Source organism: Ctenopharyngodon idella, chromosome 17 (genome assembly GCF_019924925.1).
Source record: "Ctenopharyngodon idella isolate HZGC_01 chromosome 17, HZGC01, whole genome shotgun sequence".
In the NCBI taxonomy this organism is placed as follows: domain Eukaryota; kingdom Metazoa; phylum Chordata; class Actinopteri; order Cypriniformes; family Xenocyprididae; genus Ctenopharyngodon; species Ctenopharyngodon idella.
The window spans coordinates 4,545,001-4,568,086 of NC_067236.1; the positions used below are offsets into that span (position 1 = coordinate 4,545,001).

Sequence of the window (23,086 nt, forward strand, 5' to 3'; positions counted from 1 at the left end):
CTGCAGACATGGGTGTCATTTACACCAGGGACCAGTTTAAAGGTATGTTTGTCATGTAATTATGTTATTATATTAAGTTGATATTAAAATGATATTATATTAAACAATAACAAATTATATAATATTTGTAAACATTTAAATACTAATATTTTGAGTAATATTAATATGCTGGGGATTTTTTTTTTTCTTCATTTCCAGGGACACTAACAGCTATTGAGAGCTTTTTGACTGCAAATGCCGGGCCAGAGGTTGGTGCTCTTACATTTTAAACTTAAAACTAAAATGAAAGCTCTGAACACTTGGAATAGTCTGTTTTTTTTAAAAGGCCTTTGTGTTTAAGTCTCAGCTGACCCACATTCTCGTGTGTGTCCGCAGGGAGGCAGCCTCCATGATGGCACCTGGCAGTCGGCCATCTATGGCTTAGCCGACAGCCAAAAGTTGCGGAGCCTCAGGAAGAAGTTTGGTCACAAGCCTCTTCCCGTGGTGGGGGCAAAAATTAAAAGGAGGTGTGTACAACAGCAAGCAGAATTTGTAGCTTATCTGCAGTATTTAAAAGTCCATTTATAATGTTAGTTTTTTTGCATCAAAAATGGTTGTAATTTAGATTTTATGACTATTTTCTACCCTCTCTCTGACCTTTACAATGAAACAGCCTGTTTATGTCTTTACTGAATTTCTTTACAGGGGTGCGCTGTTTTATAGTAATGAGGTGCAGCAATATGCAATTCCCTTCATGGGTACTGACCCATCAGTGGTGAAAAGGACCCAACGTTACTTGCATGAAGAACTCAATGAGACACCAGTAAGTTACTATTAAATATAGTTTTCATTAAATAAATATTAGATGAAAAAGTTGAAGTACTAAAATTACTTAAAATGAGTGTGACAAGATTAATGCAGTAATTTAGTAATTCCTTAATTCGTAGATTTCTTTTTCAGTAGTCTTTTCTTAGTCAGTTTAATTCAAAATGACCTGCATTGTGATAAATATTACAAGTTTTACATATACTGACATGTTTCTTACAGGTTCAGTATGGGGCGTATGTTGGTGTCGGCGGTATTTCTAACGTTTTTAAACTTATCTTTGCTGGACTGATGTTCTGGTTCCTTGTTAAGTTCAGCTTTGGAAGAAATCTCCTTGTTAAGGTAAAACATCATTTTGTGAAAGCCATATATTGCCGAAACACATTGCATTTAATTTGATGACTACATTGTAGTTTGTGGATCTTGTGTTTTCTAATCAATTATATACTTTGTCTGCAGTTTCCAGGGTTTTTCTCATTTGGCTTCTTCTCCAAAGAGGGTCCAACTAGAAAACAGGTTTTATAACCATGTCATCATCTAGTCTGTCAGTTATAATCTTTATGATCACATGCACAGCTTCATTTAAATGTGATGTCTGCAGATTGAGGGCACCACTTTCCATTTCATCTTTTTTGGAGAGGGTTACACTGAAGATCAGGACCCCACCGAGGGCAAACCCAATGCCAAGATCCACACTGTGGTGAAAGGACCAGGTACCGTATTAACGTCTGCCTCATATTAGTGTAGATGAAAAGCTGCATCTGTATATTTATCATATCCCTTCTTTGTGTGTGGTGTTTCCCAGAACCAGGATATGTGGCCACACCAATCGCTATGGTTCAAGCGGCCATTACCATGTTGAATGAATCAGATTCTCTTCCAAAAACGTGGGTTCTGCTAACTTATCTAGTCACTGTCATATATGTTCAAAACTAAACCTAAATAAGCAGTTTGTATTATTGTCACATCCTGAATGTAATGTTATTGGGTGACTCTTCACAGTGGCGGTGTGTACACTCCAGGAGCGACGTTCGCCAAGACCACCCTCATTGACCGCCTCAACAAACACGGCATTCAATTCTCCGTCCTTTAAGTCCCTTCTTCTGAAACACCTATTTACTTGCTTGCTTGAGCATAGAGGAATCTTGTTGCTATTTGAAGCTTCCTCTGCTATCTTGCAGTATTGCTGTTTTCCAGTTTAGTGTCCTGGCTTGTGCACAGTAGACTGGGATGTTTATTAGCATGCACTCTGCTCAAATGGCTGAGAAATTTGCACTACAAGTGTGGCACAAACACTCTTGGAATCCCTCCATATGATCACACGTGTTTCAGTTTGAAAGTTTGGAATTTTAATTTTGAATGTTTTTATCACTAACAGAAATGCTCATTCTCACAGATGACAAGCATCTCTAAAAACATATTTAAAGCACATGCAGAGTTGAAAGAAAATATAGTTTGAGTTAAAGACAAAAGTTTTTGTAATATTGTCAGTTATGAGTTATTATATTTGTGAATCTTATAACTATAGCAGGATAGGTAAACTAATACAAGAAATGAGAGAAAAAATGTTTTAGAGACCAGTGAATCTGTGAGTGTTCTGAAAGATTGCAGAATGCTGTTCTGGCTTGTTTCTAACTAAATAAAAGAACATATCAAACGGTATTCTGGGATGAAAGTATTTAAGAGCTGTCCATGTATTTGAAAGGTAGTACACGCTTACTGTATAAGGTCTATTTTTTCATATGTGAAACAGTATGCAGTATATCATGACTTTTAAGTCATGCAATTTTGTCTGATCAAATGATTAGGGCTATATTGACAGTACTGATTTTGAAATTTTTTTTGATTTTCATTTTGATGAACTTTGTCTATGCTGTTTTCAGTTGATCTGTGAAGAAAACTTCACTAAACATTATTTGTAGTTGTGCTTAAATTGCAATCATTTTATTATGAAATTCAAACATTACATTCTGTCACAATACATGACGTCACATACATAGTACCCATGTTTATGAAAGGGTGCCTGTAATGCACGTCATCAACTCTTTTGTATGAAGGAGCCATGCAGGCAAGCCCTAGGCATGACAACGAGATGCAGTGTCTCATTCCGCTTCTCAGGGAACGAGTTACATACGTAACCTAGACATGGTGTTGACGATGTGGAGAACCAGTACCCACTACATCTTGCTGAGGGAATGCCTGCCTCACTAAGTTGTGAATATGCACAAACATAATGGGCATAGGAAAAACTGACTCCTAAGGACTTAACCAGAGTCAGAGCACGTCATTCCAAGGGTGCATCCAAAATGACTCGTAGGCCGCATTTACACTGCACGTTTTGATGCCCAATTCTGATTTGTTGACTATATTTTTGGATGACCAGCTTACATCTTTTTAAAAGTGACCCATATCCAACATCTGCATTTACATTATACACTTGGCAAAACAACCCAAGGTAGACTTACTGACCCAGAAAAGCCGGAAAGGAAGTAAAAATGGTGTGATTTGCAGTGGACGCAGACAAAATTATAATACAAGCTTTTGCTTTCTGCACCATCTTTAAAGGTCAGCAAAACTTTGGTCTCTAAAGGTGGAGGGAAAAAAAATGGAGAGCCCTTGTTGCAGCCTGGACATTGAAAAGAGCCATGTGATCGCAAATTGACGTCATTCGCCATCGCTTTTTCAATGACATGTCTCGCATTGACGGGAATATCCGATTTGTCCGCTTGCATGGCAGATGCAAATGCACATATACAATTCATATCAGATTTATTTCCACATATGGATGAGGCCTGAAACTGATCTGAGAATATCAGAATCCATGTGCTTTTCCTGTTTACACGTTCGTAGGGTCATATCCGATCTTTGCCACATGGAAGGAAAAAATCGGAATTGGGTTACTTGAACCATGTAATGTAAATGTGGCCTATATAGACTGTACAGTGGCACCACTCCCAAAGCCAGTATCTTCCAATAGTTGGAGAAGATACCCAAGTTTCTATACTCTATAACACGGGAAGTCCTGACCTTGCGGGACAGGCATCAGGCACCAGAGCAGAACTCTAAGAAAAAATGGCTCCACAATGTCAGCATCTTGACAAAGCCTTTAGGGATTATCCTGGAGTATATCAACTATGACCTTCGATATTACCACTATTTCCAGGAAGAGAATGCAACCCTCAACTTCATCAGAAGGGATGCAAACACAAAAGCGGCATAATATAATTGGCAAAAAAAACCTCAACTGAGGTTCAGCTCTACTTTTAAATACCCTTGAGCAAATAGAGAGTGCTCACACCCTGCCTTAGCAAAGGTACTTTCCAGGATATATAAAAAGACTCTATTCACTCATCTAAGTCATAGAGTGCAAAATAACAAAGATGAATGCTCCCAGGCCAACTACCACTGCTTGTCAGGTTCTTTGAACATGGATCATACTAGAGAGACTACACGTTACCCAACAAAAGGGGAGCAAAAGACCCTATTTTAAGACCCAACAACATTTGGGGAGGGAGATAAAATAAACAGGGGAATACAAATTGCCTGCCATTGTTTGTACGAACATGCTCGTACAAACGATTCCTATTCATCGGCATCATAATAAGCGTATCTAGCTCCTTTAGGAGTCTAACATACTCCAACAGAGTGTTGTCTTACACGCACACACAAACAAGCAGCTCCTGAAGACAAAAAAACGTATGACGTGTATTACAGGCACCCTTTTATACTCACGGGCGCTCTGCATGTGACAGCTGGCAATGATTTATTGGCGCGTTTACACATGCTTCAGACACCCATCATACTGATGGCGTCCCCATAAAATCAACTCAACGACGCAGTGTCGGATTTCCACTTCGAAAGGTAAACAGTAAACAGTCCCATAACATTCAGCTCAATAGTTGGAGAATTTTGCTAAATATATGCAAAATATTGCATATATTTTTTACTTAACCAGTATTTCATGCATGTTTTAATAAATTCGTCATGAAAACCTAAAAGTTTTTATGACAGCCACCTTTTGAATGTTTATATTACAAAAATAACAAATTGGAATAGAAACATACAAATAGTTATTATAAAAACTGCTTTATGTGCAACTTAAATCTTTGCATACAAATCAGTTGTTAAAGTTTACCTTTAATATTACAGTTATGTACCAACTTACAGGGCTCCATGTATAGTTGAGATTTTTTCCTTGAGAAAAATTTACATAATGTACATAATATATATCCAAATGAATCAATATCGAATCGAGATCAGAATAAAATCATAAGCTTGTGAATCGAATCGTGAAATTTTGTCAATACCCAACCCAACAAAGAGTTAAAATGTAAAAAAAATCATAGTTAATATTGCTTTCATTGCAGTTTACTTGTCACAGCAAAAATGGTCAAGGGCATTGCAGTGTGCTATATAATATTAAACTCAGTGTGTTCTGGTTGTATACAAATGCAGTGAGTTATCGGAGTATTCCATCACACAAACAGTTTTCACATGGTGCATTCAGTATGGCGCATACTACATTTAACTGTTTAAAAATAGTAGATAGTGTCCCATTCCAAATGCACTCTTAAGACAAAATCAGAGCATGAATAAAATGCAAGCAAATACATCTGTAGCACTTTGTCAACCCTTTAATCAATTCTAATAAATGTACACTATCATGCAATATGATTTATTTAATAGGTGTATCAGGACCAAATCCCAGACTTTTCTCTCTTTCGACGTACAATGGCAGCCACATCTTGTTTCAGAGTGGTTACGCACTGTTCCAACTGTTCAGAAAAGTCCTTCAGGAGATAGGTATGCTCATCCACAAACAGTCTAAAACCCAACAGGTCTGCTTCCTCCTATGGAGACACAAACGCACAATGTATCGATGCTCTGAACATATACAGTCAAAGCTTGTACACCCCAAAAGACTTTTGCTGGTACCTGTATAAATTCTTTAACATTAATTATTATGTAAAACAGTTGAACTACAGAGGCTGATTGGCATGACTGATAGAATGGGACTTGCATACTTACACTGGGTTTGTGTCTGCGCAGCCGCTGAAGTTGCCCCCTAACAGAGGTCATGCTGTGGTAGAACACTTTTAAGGCTTTGGCAAATTCAGCATCACAGCTGGGCCTCAGACTGCTTCTTCGTTCCTGACGACCGCGGTTATTATCCACACCTTCGGCAGAAATGTGGGAGAATAACAATGTTATAAATTGAGCAAGAGATAATTTAGTGGCCTACTTGTAGAAATGCTGATCTGTTGTGTGAATACATTTGTGTTCTCGCATGTTTCATGCTTGTTATTGTAGGATTAATTGCAAGAGGTATTGGTTCAGATCCCGGACGAGCCCCCAATTTGTGTTACACACTGACCAATGAGGCTACAATATCTTGACAGCAATAATGTACTGCATGACTTATCAAAAGTACTCGCCATTTCTGGCTGAGTTGAGTTGCTCTCTCAGAGTGCTGTTTTCTTTCCTCAGTGCTGCGTTAACATTTCTCAGCTGTTCCAAGTCTTGATGAAGGGCTCGGAGAGATGAGCTGAGGTCAGAGCTTCCAGTTTCTGCAGTCTAAACAAAAATAAATACACTTCCATAAAATAACTCAGTTTCACAGAATTCCAGCATAATCCTGGCCTTGCTCATGCAAAGCATTTTGGGTGTTAAACAATGCAATTTTATTTGAAACATACACATGGTCTGTTTATATACCGAGTGTTCTGATGCACTGATCTTGTCAATAATAATGCTGTCCTCTTGAGTCATCTTCAATCTATCCATACACGAGACTAATTCAGAACATCCTTCTACAAACACAAAAATGTTCATTGGTGAAGTTCAAGAATGCCTCAAAGGCAAATGGTTTGGTTTTAATCTTGTTCCAGTTTCTACAGTTTCTTTGTATTTTCTATAATCATATGACTTTATTGTCAATCTAAAAATGCACTACCGTTCAAAAGTTTGGGGTCAGTAAGAATTTGCTTTAAAAGAAATTAATACTCTTATTCAGCAATGATCAATTAAATTAATCAAAATTGTAAGTAAATACATTTATAATGCTATAAAAGATTTATATTTCATAGAAATGCCGTTCTTTTGAAATCCATATTCATCAAAGAATCCTGAAAAAAAAGTATCAGTTTTCACAAAAATATTAAGCAGCACAAATAAAAAATGTTTTCAACAAATCAGCATATTAGAATGATTGCTGAAGGGCCATATGACACTGAAGACTGGAGTAATGATGCTGAAAATTCAGCTTTGCATCAAAGGAATAAATTATATTTTAAAATATATTCAAATAAAAAGAGTCAAAAAAGTAATTTAATTATTTCACAAAATTACTGTTTTATTGTATTTTTGATAGAGTATTTTTGATTAGCCTTGGTGAGAATAAGAGACTTTTTTCAAAAACATTAAATAAATCTTACCAACCCCAAACTCTTGAATGGTTGAGTGTAATATTTGTTGTATAATATCAAAGACTTTTACCCTGCAGACCCCATAGCTCCAACACCAGGGCATTGCTCTGCAGGTAGCTCAGCAGCTCCTGGGAGGTTCTCAAAGCAGTGAATTGGACTCTGTGGTCCATCAGCGGGTTCACGTTGTGCCACATCGCTGGAGTGTAGAGGGGCTGCGCGCAGTCAAACACCCGAAACCTGTCAAAGTTCAAATCTTTGGTTGAACTCCAAAGTTCTTTAGCACAAATAAAATTCCATTTCAAATCTCAATAGGAATGCAAATCATCAGACATGGCGTCATTGTTAACTAAAATACATTTTTTAAAAGGTTGTTAAATGAAATAAAGCTGAAATAAAATCTAATGTAAATTTTAGATGGAAAAACAAACTAAATAAGCTTATAAATAAAATAATTTTGAAATGAGCTTAAATTACTAATTGAATTAATACTAAAGCTATTTAGAAAACAAAGCAAAAAAAAAAAAAAAATTTGAAAATCTGATAAAATTACTTAAAATAAAAACTATAATAGTATATAAATAATATGAAGATAACACTGAAATCAGACGTGTTATGCACTGCAGTGTGATTTGTGTATTAAGGTCCAAATTAATCTGGTGATTAATCTGGTTAAAAATCTTGATTGATAATCCACCCCTTACATTATGAATAATGGAACTTATGGAACTTTTGACATGAAAAAGTATTATTACTAATATAAAACAAAAATAAGCTTTAATAAAATCCATACAACGTAGTCTGTAGATACTTTATGAAGAGTTCCAGCACTGATCCAAACTAACCCTATTTGCACGCCTCTGTTACGAGCCTCTTTAACCCAGCGTAGGCCACAGCACTGATCCAAAACCAGCTGAAAGTCCAGCCGCTTCCCAAGCAGCTCTGACGGGTCAATAAGGATGTCATCTTCACCCAGAGGCCTACAAATGATAAATATCATAGCATTACAAATATTTCATTCATGCAATCAACATTTTCGTTTACATGTAGAAATGTTACCCACAATCCCATGGGGCTGCAGGGCACAAGCTGTGTCTGCAGTACAGCCTCCTCTGTTCCTTCCGGACCCACCACTTCCACCTGCTCCTCCAGAGGGATGCGGAATGCCACGGACTGCAGCCACAAGTGAGCACTTCCCAGGTGCAGAGGTTCCAGAGGATCCCAGAACGGATCTCTGTCCCTGGGAAGAGGAGCTCTGTCTGCCCCCTCTCCTCCTACCACCTGCTGCTGGTACACCTCTTCCATCAGAAACTTACGGTTGACAAATTTGGCTTTGGACCACATCCACACCTGAGAAGACATTGATTTCCGAGGGAATAAGGGCAAGTTTTCTAACCTTTTTAAATGTATGTGTCCCTTTTCATGTAAATTTTTAAATGTATTCAATAAATGCAATTAGAAAAATAAGACTATATTAAGATAATAAGACTTTGCACTGCAAAAGTGGCACAGATGCTGCATCTGAAGTGGCATTTAGATTTATTTACACAGACTGTTTAATGCAGCTTAGAGATACCATGAATGCATTTACACACTGCAGTTACAAATACATAAATAACGTTATGAGGTTAATGTTTTAAATATAAATTTAAGGATAAAATACTTTATAGAAACGTGTAAAAAAAAAAAAAAAAAAAAAAAATGAAATTATACTTTAAATATGAAACTAAAACTGCCCGTAGGTGGCAACAAGTCACATTCTTAATGAGTGAATCACTGATTTATTCATTCAATCCATTTTAACGCCCAATCCATTCAGGAATGAAGCGAGTGACTGTCTTTATGAATGGGCCATTGAATCATTGACACCCGATTCATTCGAAAATGCTTAATCATTCAGGCACAAAATATCACTGTTGATCAGAGAGGCAGCAGTTCTGCAGTCGATATTGACAATATTGTGTCTAAAATGTATGTCACTTAGTCTTAACTAAGCCTATTTTTAATTTATGTAGTAATTATATACCACTAGACAAAGTATAAAATAGTGATGATCTTAAAAAGAGGACAAATGAGAAACTGGCTCAAGGTTGCGCTGGCAAGCGGACATGGTATTTCAAAAAAACGGACTGCCCGACCTAAAATCAGAAAGATGACCAGCCAAAAGAACTTATTTTTTATAAAAGTCTTAAAGGAACAGCAGCAAAAACTGCCTGCTTAAATATAAGGGTCATAAGGCGAAAAATATGTAAAATTAAACTACGAAAAAACATACATTGACTGCAAAAAATCATTGACTAGTATAATAAGTGAACTTAAAGGGATAGTTCACCAAAAAATGAAAATTTTATGTTTATCTGCTTACCCCCAGGACATCCAAGATGTAGGTGACTTTGTTTCTTCAGTAGAACACAAATGATGATTTTTAACTCCAACCGTTGACGTCTGTCAGTCGTATAATGCTTGTCAATGGTAACTCCAATTATAAGTGTAAAAAAAAACATGCACAGACAAATCCAAATGAAACCCTGCGGCTCGTGACGACACATTGATGTCCTAAGACACGAAACGATCGGTTTGTGCGAGAAACCGAACAGTATTTATATCATTTTTTACCTCTAATACACCACTATGTCCAACTGCCTTGAGCATCCGGTGTGTGAGGTCTGAAAACGCGCTCTGATGCCGGAAGTGATGTCTCGCACGTAGACGTCAATGAGTGCGAGAGATGACTTCCAGCGTCAGTGCATTCAGACCTCACACACCGGGGGCCAGTTGCACCAGGTTTCCGATGAATATTTACACCTGTTGCACCATCTAAAACTACGACTAGGCGCAGGTACGCCTAACGTAGACAATGCGCGTACACGCTGGCATGTTCTACAGCACTATTAGCTGAAACGCCATTTGAGTTACTATGGTTATCAATTTGAATTTACTGGCTCCAACGAATAGATGAAAAATGACTGCTGAACTGAAAAAAAGGATAAATAAATTACTCAGATTGTGAAGCAAGAAAAGTTATTGAGCTATTCAGCAACCTGCTGTCTCCATATACTTATCCTTTCAAACCGGAAAGGCCGCTGATCGTGTAGCCTGTATACTAGACGCGCCATCATCTCAACATTTTTATTTATCTTTATTTTCACCATGGAAGTCAAGACTTCTCACTTTACACCTACCTTTGACGGCGTAAGATTTAGTCTCAGACGTGCGCTACGCCCAGATGGTGCAACAGGTATTAATTCTACGTATTTTACGTTAAGCTTAGTCTTACGACCGGGTGTATGTCCAGCTGGTGCAACCGGCCCCGGATGCTCAAGGCAGTTGGACATAGTGGTGTATTAGTGGTAAAAAATTATATAAATACTGTTTGGTTTCTTGCACAAACCGATCGTTTCATGTTTTAGGACATCAATGTGTCGTCACGAGCCACGGGGTTTCATTTGGATTTGTCTGTGCATGTTTTTTTTTACTCTTATAGATGGAGTTCCCATTGCTATGCATTATACAACTGACAGACGGCAACGGTTGGAGTTAAAAATCATCATTTGTGTTCTACTGAAGAAACAAAAGGGCAATAAATAAAAGTTCAATAAACAAAACTTTGGTTCCTTTAAAAGTTTCAGCGCTAAATTGATATCGGGTGAGATATGTGCATGCTGTGAGATAATATAACATCAGTGCCCTTGTGATTCTGCTCTACATCTGATTCTGTAATTGCATTAGTCTCTTATTCAGTTACACCAGTCCATGTTTTCAAAAACATCTAATTCCATTTTGGAAAACCACATCACCTGACATCAAACACTGGTTGGCAATAAGATATCTGTACATTCCTTTTTGAATAGTTTGCTCTGTAATCTGAGAAAGAGACACTATTTCCAGCTATTTGCAGTGCACATTTATTATTTGCTACTCTTTTGGGTTGTGCATATCCAAAAATGAAAAGAGCTTTATTCGTATTTGATTCAAATTTCCACAGAATCATAATTCTCACCTGTTTGCTTTCTACAGATGTCACTCTTACCGCAATGTTCTTCTCCAGGTCATGACCCTTAGAGTCTGACATTGCCAGATTCTTGATTTCCAATTTGAACTCAACTCCCTGAAAAGATAAAAGTCAAGATTTTTAACCTTTCGCTACAATATGACAGACAGCCTTATATATACCGTGGATGCAACATCACAAAAATGTTTTCAGTTAACTCCACCATTGTAGAAATACCCAATGGCATATGTTTTTGTGCATAATTGATTACTTTACTCCACAACCAAATATGTCAAGTATCAGGAAACAGAGTGATAAAGTAAGTAACATTTGACTTGCCAAAATTGATTTTTCAATTGTTTTTTGGTTGTTTATTTTTAGGGTTAAACTTCACTGTAGTGAATCTTTAAGCTTCATTTCATACTAAGAGGAATTTTTCAGCTACTGCTTGCCAAAAATCTGTCACGGTCTTGGACTCTTATTTTGATATTCTGTTTTGTTTCCCTTAGTTCCTGTTTCCTTGCTCTGTTTAGTTTTGGTTTCCTTGGTTTCTGATTATGTCCCTGTTTGTTTCTATGGTTAATAATTATCAGCTGTTTCTTATTTAGTTCCTTGTTACCCCTTTATGTATACTCCCTTTTCGGTTTAGTCCTTTGTCGGTTATTGTCAATGCGTAATGAGTCGTTTACCACTGTGTTGTTCTAACAATCTCCTGCATTTATAATAAAAGTAGTATTTCTCATTTGTGCGTGTTGCTTACTAACTTGTTACAAAATGAATGGATATACTTTATATAATTGCAAGTTTAGTAACTGTACTCACCTTCTTTAACTCTTTACTCATTTGATTAGCTTCTGTCACCATGGGCATCAGCTTTATATAGTCATAGAACACAGCCAGTAGACTGGGGTCAGGCTGGTGTGGCCCTGCAGGTGATGCTATTGTTAACTAAAACTAAAACTATTAAAATCATTTTCTTTCATGGAAATACAGCTGAAATAAAATAAAATATAAATATTAGATGAAAACCTAAACAAAAATTAGAAATGTTGCCTTGGCATTTAAAGGTGCAATATGTAATATTTTCTGTCCGCTAGAGGTCGCTAGAGGCATATTCAAAACAAAGGCGTAGCTTGATGACGCCAAGTTTGAGCGTGGAATCTTGGGACGTGTGGTCTTCACCTCAACGGCCAGTGGAAAAGAATTGGGATAGGACTCGGGAAGCAATAATGTTCATGGATGCGATTATTAATGTTACTGTAGTATGAAGCAGAGCAGGACCGAGTGTTGAGAGCTGAACGAGGCTGCTGGAGTGACTGTGCAACACACGGCGTGAGCAGCGCAACTTTTATTATACAGTCGCCGGCGCTGCTTCCACTTTTCCGGTCATGAGTATGAGGTAACACAGCGCTGTTTATCATATTAGATATATTTGAGTGTGTTGAAAATGTAATAACGTTACTCTGTGCGTTCGCTCGGCGGCTGCTGTGAGACACTTGTTGCACACTGCAGTAAGTTAGATCGATTTTAGAATATCATATTAAATGCTGGATGGCTTGTGTTGATAAATGGCATGGAATTAATTTAAAAATGTATTGTATGATGGAGAAAATGCTGTATTACTGTTACTAAAAATAAAGCTGCATCTGATTATGCTATGTTAGCTACTTGACAAAATAGTGTTTTTCTCTGAGGCATGGTACTTAGATTTAAACAATAAGACTAAACATGTTGAGCTATATAACAATAATTCGTTTTCTGTCTATAAATATATCAAAACAGTTGTTCCCTTGCCTATTAAAACATGTAATACATTAAAGCATCTTCGGTGTTTCCATGGTTTCTACAAAATAAAACCAGATGCGGGTATGAAGCAACTGACAGGCGACTCCTCACACGTCCCGGAGCCTTGGTTAAAACTGCAATTTTCTCACGATTTACAAATAGTTGCAAACATTTGGGATATTGTAAGTACTCAAGTGAACAAAATATATAACACTGGCCTAGTGGTTTTTGGATATTTTACTGCAAAATTCTTACATATTGCACCTTTAACTGAAATAGGTGGAAGTTGAAGTACTAAAATTACTAAAAAAAACTACTGAAAAATAAAATAAATAAAAACGCAAACAAAATTACTAAAACTTACATTAAAATGAAAACAGAAAATATAAAAACAAAAGCTGATTCAAAATATTAATAAATGCTATAATAGTATATAAATAATACAATAATACTGGATAATAAAAAAATGTAATTTCAATTCATTTAAATCCAAACCCCACACGTACGATGGCCTTGATCTTCACACAGAGACTGAATGTGGAAGCCCTCGGCCTCTGCCAGCTCAGACTGGAAGTAATCATAGTCATAGCGACTCCAGTCCTCTCCTGAGCGCTCCGAAGGGAAGCCAATGAACAGGTAAGTGCTGTTCGAGCCCAGGACGAGTCGATCCTTCATCAGAACGTAACAAAGGCAGGTTAACACTAAACCAAAACTCAACTTGGTAATTCACACAGATTAACTTTCTGATTCATATTTGAAAATGCACAGCATGATGAATTTCTTTATGATTCATGTGCATATAGTAGCTGATAATACCAATACAGATAATGAAACACACCAAATGCTGCAGCTCTATCCTTTTAAATACCGGCACTCCATTCACAATGACCTTTGACCCGGACACAGGAGTAATTGATACTCTCCTTTGCTGGTTTGAGAACACAGCATGTTTTTCCTGAATGCTGAAAACAGGAAAACAAAATTTCACATTTTTAATACATGTTAATATACAGCATAAATTTTCATTATGAGGTGCATATCATATTGGGATGCGATCTATTCATCTTTCTCATGCTTGACTTACCCTAGACCCCTAATAGAGAGCGCTCTGGGCGAGTTGTCAGCCAGACCAATATCCCATTCACCTTCTCATAGAAAGACATAAATTATATAATGCATTTAGTTAATATATGGATATGATATAACTGGTCTAATGTCTCTATTGTAAGACACACTCACCTTCCTGAATAAAAAGCTTCACCACGCCAGACAACTGAGCATCCTCATTGATGTTCATTATGTACGGATGCATCTGCATCATCCTTCGTTCCTGAAGTGGGAAGAGATTTTTGAGAGATGGTGGTTTTTGGTGTTTACATGAGGGAAAGGATTTGTGATTGCTGGAGGAGAATTGTCCATGATATTTTTAACTAAAACTGTTCAAAATTGTTTTTGTTAATTGAAATAAAACTAAAATATAAATATTAGAATATTAGTTCCTAATTGATTAAGCACATTCAAAAGAATGGTGAGTCAATGATTCAATGACCCATTCAAAAAATGCTGTTTTGAATGAAACAGTTTGCATTGGCAACTAAGTGAAATAAAATATTTTGAAACTAAACAAACTAAAACTGAAATAAAATTGAAATAAAGCTAAATAGAAACATTTTTTAAAAAAATGACAAAAGCACATAAAATTACTTAAGTTTAAACTTTGAAATTAAAACGAAACCTGAAAATATGTAAATAAAAGCTATTTAAACTAGTAATAAATTCTAAAATATAAATAATACTAAAAATAAGTCACTTTGGATAAAAGAATCTGAATGGCTCATTTACTCATTCCAGCAGGCTCACTACTGTACATCAACTGATGTACTGCATTTAAGTGATGCTTATATTGTACTTAAGATGTTCTGGAGTGTCAAAATGAAATGCATATCTATAGGTCGTACAAAAATCTCAACAGTGTTAAATTAATGTAATATGGTCAGCTTTTGCAGCCCCTGACAATTTGTGAATTCAGTATATATGTTCCTAGGCACTGCTATGAGAAACTTGTGTTTTTTAAATCCTAAGTCACACCATGTAAAACAGCATCTTTGTTTACGTGTGTTATAGTTGCATACTGAGTCTCCCAGTCTTTCAGGGCCTCTTGGAGATGCTGTTCCCACAATGTCTGAATGGCTCGAATCTGCAGCTCATTATGAGTCAACAATCGCCGCAGCTCCTCTACAACAAACAACACTTTTAATTAGATGTAATGTTTCTTGCATTTAAAATTTCTTTGTATTTCTATCACTTTACATACTCGTCTCATCATCAGTTTTACGGCCCTCTTGGCCCAGTCGGCTTAGTCTCACAAGCAGTTTTGCATTTTCTGCCTTGAGTTCCTTCACCAGTCGTTCTGTGGGACTCTCATTCACCACAGCTTTATTCTGGATCCGCTTGGCCCTGAAATAAAGGATATTCCACAATGCGTCTGTTGGAATATATTACGTATATTAGGCTGAAGCTAAACTAGCATGAAACACAGTGGTAATTCAAGCTGGTCTATACTTCAGCAGGCCATTTAAGTAAACCAGTACAGTAATGACTAAATTTAACTTTATATATAAGAACCCACCTCTCCGCATATCGAAGAGTAGAAAGAGACTCTTCATAGCAAATATCTGCAGGACTTAAGGTTGCAATCTGTGCATGAGGACAAGAAACACTTCAATTCACATTCTTTAGTTCTAAATCATCACAACTACATTGTTTTAGTTTAGTTTGCCTCAACCATAGATTAAGAAAACTACAGGCAAAGTTACTTACCATGACGGTTCGACTGTTACCACCAAGAGCAGACTGCAGTAATTTGGTGAGGACAGAGTCTCTATAAGGGATGTGAACTACTTTCTTCCCAAGAGCCATGTCTGCTAGAGCACTTAATAGACAAATAAATGCAAAAAAAAATTAAGACAGCACATTAAACACAAATGTGTATGAAGATGTATATTTATCTTTGCGATAGAAACTGGCACACGACAAGGTTGCGTGATCTCCCCAATGCTATTCCTCCTTGTCATCGACTTTGTTGGATGCCACTCCATCGACCGCCTACACATCGGCTTACCCTGGACAGCTGGCAACCTTCTCCTTGCCGATCTCGGTTACGAAACTTGAGAGTCCCGATTACCATCAGTGGACAACAAGTGGAGGAAGTGGCGAACTTCACTTATCTTGGTAGTGTCATCTCCTTGGACGGGGATTCAGAGCGAGATGTCATCTACCGCATTGGCAAGGCATCTGCCACATTCCAACGACTTCGTCCAATCTGGAATTTGCCCTCCCTAAAGGGTAAACTTTGACTCCTGGCCAAGATCGTCGTGCCGACAGCAACCTATGCACACGAAACCTGGAAGATGGTGAAAGCCATCGCCCGAAAGTTGGACGTTTTCCATCTTTGATGTCTTCGACGCATCCTCATGATCACTTACAGGAACCATGTTAAGAACGTAGAAGTATACCGTCGCACCGGTGCACGGTCCCTCTCCGCGACCATCACCGAACGCCGTCTTTGTTTCGCCGGACATGTCTTACGCCTCCTCAACTACCGGCTACCCAAGACGGCAAAACTCTGGCGGCCTGCACAAGGCAAACGAAAACAAGGACGACCGAAAATCCCCTGGTAAAGGACTTTTATGGACGACCTGCGAACAGTAGACGTTCCATGGGATGAGGCTGAAGTTGTCGCCAAGGATCAAAGCCGATGGAGAACACTTGTCATACTATGCACCGAATGGCACTGGTGGAATTAAAGATTTTATATATATATCAGGGGCGTTTCCTCCGAGGAGGCAAGGGAGGCAGTGCCTCCTCAAAAAAAAATAGGATGAGAAAATAATCCATATTACATATAAAACACAAATATTACAAATTATGACATTAAAAAGAGCGCAAGTCACTCGTATTTCTTAAAGAACACTGCCCAACAGCGACACCCGCAGGTAAAGTTACAGCAGGAGTCATGCCTCCCTTTGCTCTCATAGAAAACCATAGAAAACCATCAGAACCCTGGTGTGCGGTGGGTTTTGTGGGGGGTAATTGAGAATGAATGGGGGAAAGTCACGTGAGAGGAGGCAACGTCTCCATTGCGCTATGATTGGATGTAATTGGTTATGACTGGATATGATTGGTTTGTGTGATAAATCCCGCCTCTTGTTTACGTGCATGTTCCGCGCGTCAGTTTAAATGAACAAATGATGGTGTCAATGGGAAGACTAATTGAAAAGTAAGTAAACAGATCACCCAGTTAGATATCACCGCTTTATGTCACGTCAAAATCAAACTTGAAATGGACTGAAAACATGATGGCTGCGGGGGTTTTTAGTGCAATCAGCTTGGTGAAATTAAAAATACAATTCGTGTCTGTGACAGACGGCGTTTACAGAGCATGACTGATGATCCAAAATAGCCTAAGTTGACTATTAAAAAGAAAAACATCAATGCACAAATAAAATATATTGTTTAAATTATTATTGCCTTTAGTTATTATTTTGGAATGAATGTAGAAATGCTTAAAACACTAACTTGATGAGATTGACTTGGTTTTGATAAATAGAACATTTATTACAATACATTATTAATGTAAAATTACAAAATAGAATTGTATTTGGTTTCTTTTTTTATTTTTTGATGTAATGTAAAGTAATGTTCATTTAACAAGGAAGATGTGTCAACGTTAAGAGTAATGCACATGAATTTACATTGATTCATAAATAAATAAAAAATTTGCCTCCTCATTTCAGAACACCACTGCACGCCACTGATATATATATATATATTTGTCTTCAGAACTGCCTTATTTCTTCATGGCATAGATTCAACTACTGTATGTCCTGGAAACATTCCTCAGAGATTTTGGTCCATATTGACATGATAGCATCACACAGTTACTGCGAATCTCCCGTTCCACCACATCCCAAAGATGATCTATTGGACTGAGATCTTGTGACTGTTGAGGCCATTCGAGTATAGTAAAATCATTTTCATTATCAAAAAAAACAGTAGATGGGTTACACTGTGGTCCCGTGTGAATTGTAGCCTCAATTTCCTGTTCTTAACTGACAGGAGTGGCACCAGTGTGGTCTTCTGCTGCTGTAGTCCATCTGCTTTAAGGTTGGATGAAGTTGTGCGTTCAGAGAAGCTTTTCTGCAGACCTCGGCTGTAACGAGTGGTTATTTGAGTTACAGTTGTCTTTCTATCAGCTCAAAACTGTCTGGCCATTCTCTTCTGACCTCTGACATCAACAAGGCATTTTTGTCCACAGAACTGCCACTCACTGGATATTCTCCCTTTTTTAGACCATTCTCTGTAAACCCTAGGGATGGTTGTGTGTGAAAGTCCCAGGAGATCAGCAGTTTCTGAAATACTCAGACCAGCCCGTGAAAATACGAACAACCATGCCATGTTCAGTCACTTAAATCCCTTTTCTTCCCCATTCTTATGCTCAGTTTGAACTTCAGAAGATTGCCTTGACGGTGGGTGCTTCTCAATACTCAAATTTTAATGCTTCCTCATTTCATCTCTCCTACGTCCTTCCAGCCCGTGACCTGGAAACTGATTGTCTCAGCCATATTGAAGGACATCTCAATTCTCTAATTGCACGAAAGAATGAAGAGTGAGGAAGCTTCCCGAGGAGTCATGAGCAAGGACACAAAGGTGTATCCTTCCCTTGCATCCTAAGGGGGTTGAGCTAAGACGTGAGGAAATGAAATGAGGATGCACAAATAAGAAATGAGAAGCACCCCATGACTACATGCCTAATATTTGCGTTAACAAGCAGTTGAACAGGTGTACCTAATAAAGTGGCCGGTCAGTGTATATATACACACACTATAGGTTTTATATAGTATGTATCTGCTGACCTGATGACATTTCCAAGTGTAGTTAAACTGAGATTGATGGCAGTGCCCTCTTTAAGCCTGTCGGCCTCTGACCCTGATGACCTTTGTCTCTCACTACCAGCCAAGTCCACAAGGTAAATGTTGGACTGTTTGGTGATGCACTCCTTTGAGAAGATCTACAAGCAGAGTGAACGTACAAGTAAAGAATCCGCGAGAAAAAAAACACCACAGATCGTCTAGAATATGAGGCCTCGTTTACACTTGTCATTAAAATGCAGCCTCAGTTAATTGCGGTTATATTTTCACTTAATCATGAAACTACACATTTTAAATACTGCACGGGGAAAACAGATCCAATCTGTTTATGGATACAGAAGCTTTTTAACGTGGACAAATGTAAACATGCTGTGTTCTGATTGGGTGAACTTATGTTAGTGCCAAGTGTAAACAATGCTAGTCACTTCAGTTGTGTGTTCTGCTTGGCAGAATGGAAACCTGTTTGAGCTGGACAATGATGAGCATGTGCGAGCGACTGCTGTTGGCGTTCATGTGTGTGGCTGCAGTGGTGCGCGTGCGTGTTCCCTGCTCCATCAGCTGCTCCACCTGTACTGCACTGTCACAGGGCACCCGCCTCAGCCCCTCAACATAGAATCCCCTCTGCTGGTCCTCTCGCACCCGCAGACCACCCGCAGATCGGTTGGACTTCGATAGCAGGTCTACAACCTGAGCACAGTTTAAAGTGCCACTCAAGTCATGTAAAACATTTCATCATGACATCCTAAAAAACACTATAAACATCAGCAAGTCGTCATTTAGCAGACGGTTTCATCCAAAATTTACTTTACTACAAATAATTTGGGGACTGGACTGTGAGAACAGTTACAGTAGAACTGTTAAACGTGAATTCATTTGCTTCAGATAAGGATGAATTCTTACCTGTTCATTGTAGATTTCCAACATGCTGAAAAATACCTGTAGTTGGTTGGGGGAAAAAAGTATTTTTAAGGTAAATAATAATGGTATTTTTGTATGTATTCATTTTTTTAGGGGCCAATCACTGAATGTAATCGTTAAGTGTTATTCTTCTGGGCAGCATTTCCCAAAAGCATCGTAAGCCTAAGTTGATCGTAGCTCCATTGGTGGCAATGATTCTACGATCAATTTAGGCTTACGATGCTTTTGGGAAATGCAGCCCTGGTTGAGTCTATGGCAGCTCATAGAACTGTTATGCCCTATGATGTCACCCCTATGGTGTAATTTTCCGTCACGAAAAACTTTTCGCCATTTTGAATTTTCCGAAAAAAACTACTTTTTCGAACTTTTTCATGAAAATCAAACCAGACCATCTTCAGACCATGCCGACAAAAAACATGGAAAGTGAACGCGAGGCTATAGGTGCGTCCCAATTTGCGTACTTATGCACTATTCTATGATGTTTTTAAGTACAAATAGTGCAAGTAGTGCGTTCACACAGAAAATTCCAAAAAGAAAAAGTGCACTTTAAATACCCGGATGATGCACTAAATTAACGGAAAAACAAAGTGTGGAATGTTGGACAGTTCATGCACTCAACTGTCACAGCTTTAATTACATAGCGGAGAGGGAGGGGGTATCAGACTCCGAAGTTAAATGACAAAATAACGTTATACAATTCACGCACTACATGGATGAGTGCATAGTGCGTAAGCACATAGTGTATAAGTGCAGAGTGCGTCATATCTCGGAAACGCTTTACCATATTCACACCAAACTTGGTTTGTGTTCTGGCAACCATGACCTGAGAGTACCTGCTCAGTTTCGGTACAGTGCCACCTAGTTGTCAGGAAATATGAAAAAAAATGGCTATTTTTGCTTCTGAAGTTTCAGTGCGGCATACCGAGTTGAACAATACCCAATTTTCCCATGTCAGCCATTTTAGATGTCAGCCATTTTGAATTTTGTCATAAAAAGCTATATTTTACAAACACCTGCTGTCATATAGTTACGAAACTTGGTATGTGTCTTCAATACAATGCCCTGAACGTACTCAAAAGGTTTCAGGGCAGCACCACCTTGTGGTCAAAAATTATAATAAAATTTCAAAAAACGCTAATAGATTGTAGTTTAGCCTATTATCATCTTGTCTATCAGTCTTGATAGATCCCTTGGTTTATGCTGAGAACATCGATAACAATTATGTCATAACTGGCCGAACTTCCTGTGCACCCTTTTGATTTTTTTTTTTGAAAACCTACTTTTTCGAACTCCTAGACCACTGTCCAATTTTCATCAAATTTTGAGGTCATCTTCAGACTATGCTGGCAAAAAGTTATGGGTTTTATGTCGATAAACAATCTGTTTTCTTTTCCTGCATCAACCAATTTGTTGCCATGATGTTAAACTACATTTGAGACTGTATCTCTGCAAGGCTTTGGCATATCAACACCAAACTTGGTGTGTCATTGCCACCCAACACTGACCACACCAAATAAATTTGATGTCAGCGCCACCTACTTGTCAAAAGCAATTATGTCACATTGGAAGTGATTGTATTTATGGGTTTTCAACCATTTAGCTTAAAATCATCTCCAAGTGCCTTTTACTCATTTTGCAGTTGGTCTGACTAAAGTTGCGCTGCCATGCTTGCTCATCATTTTGCCTCTGTAGTGCTTGGCCTATTTTGTAATGTGGTCATTTGCGAATGTAAAACCTAGAGTATTTGTCAAAATTCCATTAAGGTGTAATTTATCCTTCAAGTTACATTTGACATGTTACATCAACCCAAATAGAAACTGAGACCAGAATTGTACAATGCATTGCATTATTTAGCATGAATCAAAATGAATCACATTGAAGAATATGATTGACATACCTGACACTGCCTGCTGTCTTGCATGCTCCGGATAGACTGAAATAGTTTCTCGCAAAGGGTGGGTATGAGGCCTTTGTTAGGACCATAACCGACCATAGAGTAACTCTTCCCAGAGCCAGTCTGCCCATATGCCAGTAATGTGGCATTGTAGCCCTGCAGAGCGTTATCCAGAATGCCTTGCCCCAAATCCAGAAACACACTTGTCTATAAATGACCACAGGCGAAGAGAGATTGAAATTGAAACTTTGTTAGTACACTGGTTACTAGGTTAAGCACACATTTCTGTTACAATCATTTTGTAAACATGCACAAAGATGCACTCTTTTGCAAGGTGAGATAATATCTAGATAACCTGATATGTTACCTGGTCTGCATAGCGCCCACCTGCCTCCTCAGGTACAAACAGACCATCTTTGTTTCTACTGAAGCCGCTATGAGACCAGTAAGTGTAGTCGAAAGTGAAGGTGCGGCTGTTCTGTGGATTACGAGGGTCCTGAATACTGATGTTGTTTGAGGTCATTGAGATCACACAGCGACTGCCTGCATCCCGCTCCCTCTGTATAACCAAGAAAAAGCTTAAGCCTCAAAGCCGTTCTTCCATCTCAAATAGTCAACAAAGAGGACAACCAAATAAAATCCTACCAAATTAACCTTAAAATGCATTCATGCACATCTCACTATATGCCTTTGCAGTATTTGAGATGATCTGGCTGTACTAACCTTATTGAAAGGCCTGACTCTGACTGCCACTTTCACACAGTCCTTGCTGGCCATTTCGATTCCTCTCACCCTCATGCTCACGTGGATACTTCGGAAACAGAAAACACAATGAGCGGCAGAGCAACAGGATGAAACCTGAGCACTTTGTTACGCTCACTTTCCACCAGGGCCCAGCAAGATGAATAATGCAGGACCCTTAGTTTCTGTAAAGATCACTTCCACACAGTCTCAATGCTCTAAAAATGGAAGTAAACATTAGGATGAAAGGCTCTTAAGCCTTTTCTCATTTAGGACACTGTAGCTGCTTCTTAGATGAACAGTTCCTTGTCCTAATGTTCGACAGCTGTTTGTATAATTGCTGGTTATTAGTGGTCATTTCTAGCCATTTCTTGTATTGTTTATACTTGGGGTTGAATTGGGCCATGAAAGAGCAATTGAGAACACTAAAAATGACTTGGGATAACCTTAGCAACCACACTGCAATGCCCTGTCGACTACCCTCAACATCCAAGTAGAAGTATTATAAAACCACTACACATACAGAATATTACATCTTGGTTACAACAGTCATTTTAAAGTATTTTACTTCTTGCAGGAAAACAGTTCAGTAGAATCAGTA

At 38.2% G+C, this 23,086-nt stretch overlaps 2 protein-coding genes across 4 annotated transcripts in view; one reads left to right on the plus strand and one right to left on the minus strand.

The window, feature by feature from the left end:
* The window catches only part of LOC127498132 (saccharopine dehydrogenase-like oxidoreductase), an 8,537-nt gene extending 6,071 nt beyond the window's left edge, over nt 1-2,466 (plus strand). Inside the window, exons 4-12 of the mRNA XM_051867116.1 lie at nt 1-42; nt 199-248; nt 376-506; nt 685-802; nt 1,027-1,146; nt 1,264-1,320; nt 1,406-1,517; nt 1,610-1,691; nt 1,807-2,466. The exon at nt 1-42 is cut by the window's left edge and continues 88 nt beyond it. Of these exons, the coding sequence (XP_051723076.1) occupies nt 1-42; nt 199-248; nt 376-506; nt 685-802; nt 1,027-1,146; nt 1,264-1,320; nt 1,406-1,517; nt 1,610-1,691; nt 1,807-1,897 (803 nt within the window). The 3' untranslated portion in view covers nt 1,898-2,466. The remainder of the gene's footprint in view (nt 43-198; nt 249-375; nt 507-684; nt 803-1,026; nt 1,147-1,263; nt 1,321-1,405; nt 1,518-1,609; nt 1,692-1,806) is intronic.
* A 149-nt stretch (nt 2,467-2,615) lies between these two features.
* On the minus strand, nt 2,616-22,968 carry kif28 (kinesin family member 28). 3 transcript variants are annotated; one of them, XM_051867115.1, is made up of 23 exons: nt 22,468-22,968; nt 22,112-22,303; nt 21,748-21,951; nt 19,833-19,868; nt 19,392-19,619; nt 18,918-19,072; nt 15,823-15,934; nt 15,632-15,699; nt 15,317-15,459; nt 15,116-15,237; nt 14,242-14,332; nt 14,087-14,147; nt 13,841-13,964; nt 13,509-13,671; nt 12,040-12,143; nt 11,227-11,334; nt 8,290-8,576; nt 8,072-8,206; nt 7,300-7,466; nt 6,520-6,614; nt 6,240-6,378; nt 5,833-5,981; nt 2,616-5,654 (listed from the first exon to the last, which is right to left on the minus strand). In XM_051867115.1, the coding sequence occupies exons 1-23, from the start codon at nt 22,540-22,542 to the stop codon at nt 5,496-5,498; spliced, it is 3,117 nt and encodes a 1,038-aa protein (XP_051723075.1). In that variant the 5' UTR covers nt 22,543-22,968; the 3' UTR covers nt 2,616-5,495. The 3 variants fall into 3 exon arrangements, 1 of the variants encoding a protein (XP_051723075.1); XR_007925821.1 differs by lacking the exon at nt 2,616-5,654 and having other exon boundaries at nt 5,834-5,981; nt 6,501-6,614; XR_007925822.1 differs by lacking the exons at nt 2,616-5,654; nt 6,520-6,614 and having other exon boundaries at nt 5,834-5,981.
* Nucleotides 22,969-23,086: the final 118 nt, after the last annotated feature.

Excerpts from the sequence above, each read along its gene's own strand:
- kif28 (XM_051867115.1), bottom strand. The coding sequence starts at position 22,542 with ATGAGGGTGAGAGGAATCGAAATGGCCAGCAAGGACTGTGTGAAAGTG. Across the intron at positions 12,144-13,508 it reads GTGTGAAGATCAAGGCCATC|GGCCACACCAGCCTGACCCC; the intron begins GTACGTGTGGGG and ends CATCACCTGCAG. Across the intron at positions 6,615-7,299 it reads GGAGCTATGGGGTCTGCAGG|AAGGATGTTCTGAATTAGTC; the intron begins GTAAAAGTCTTT and ends TTGTGTTTGTAG.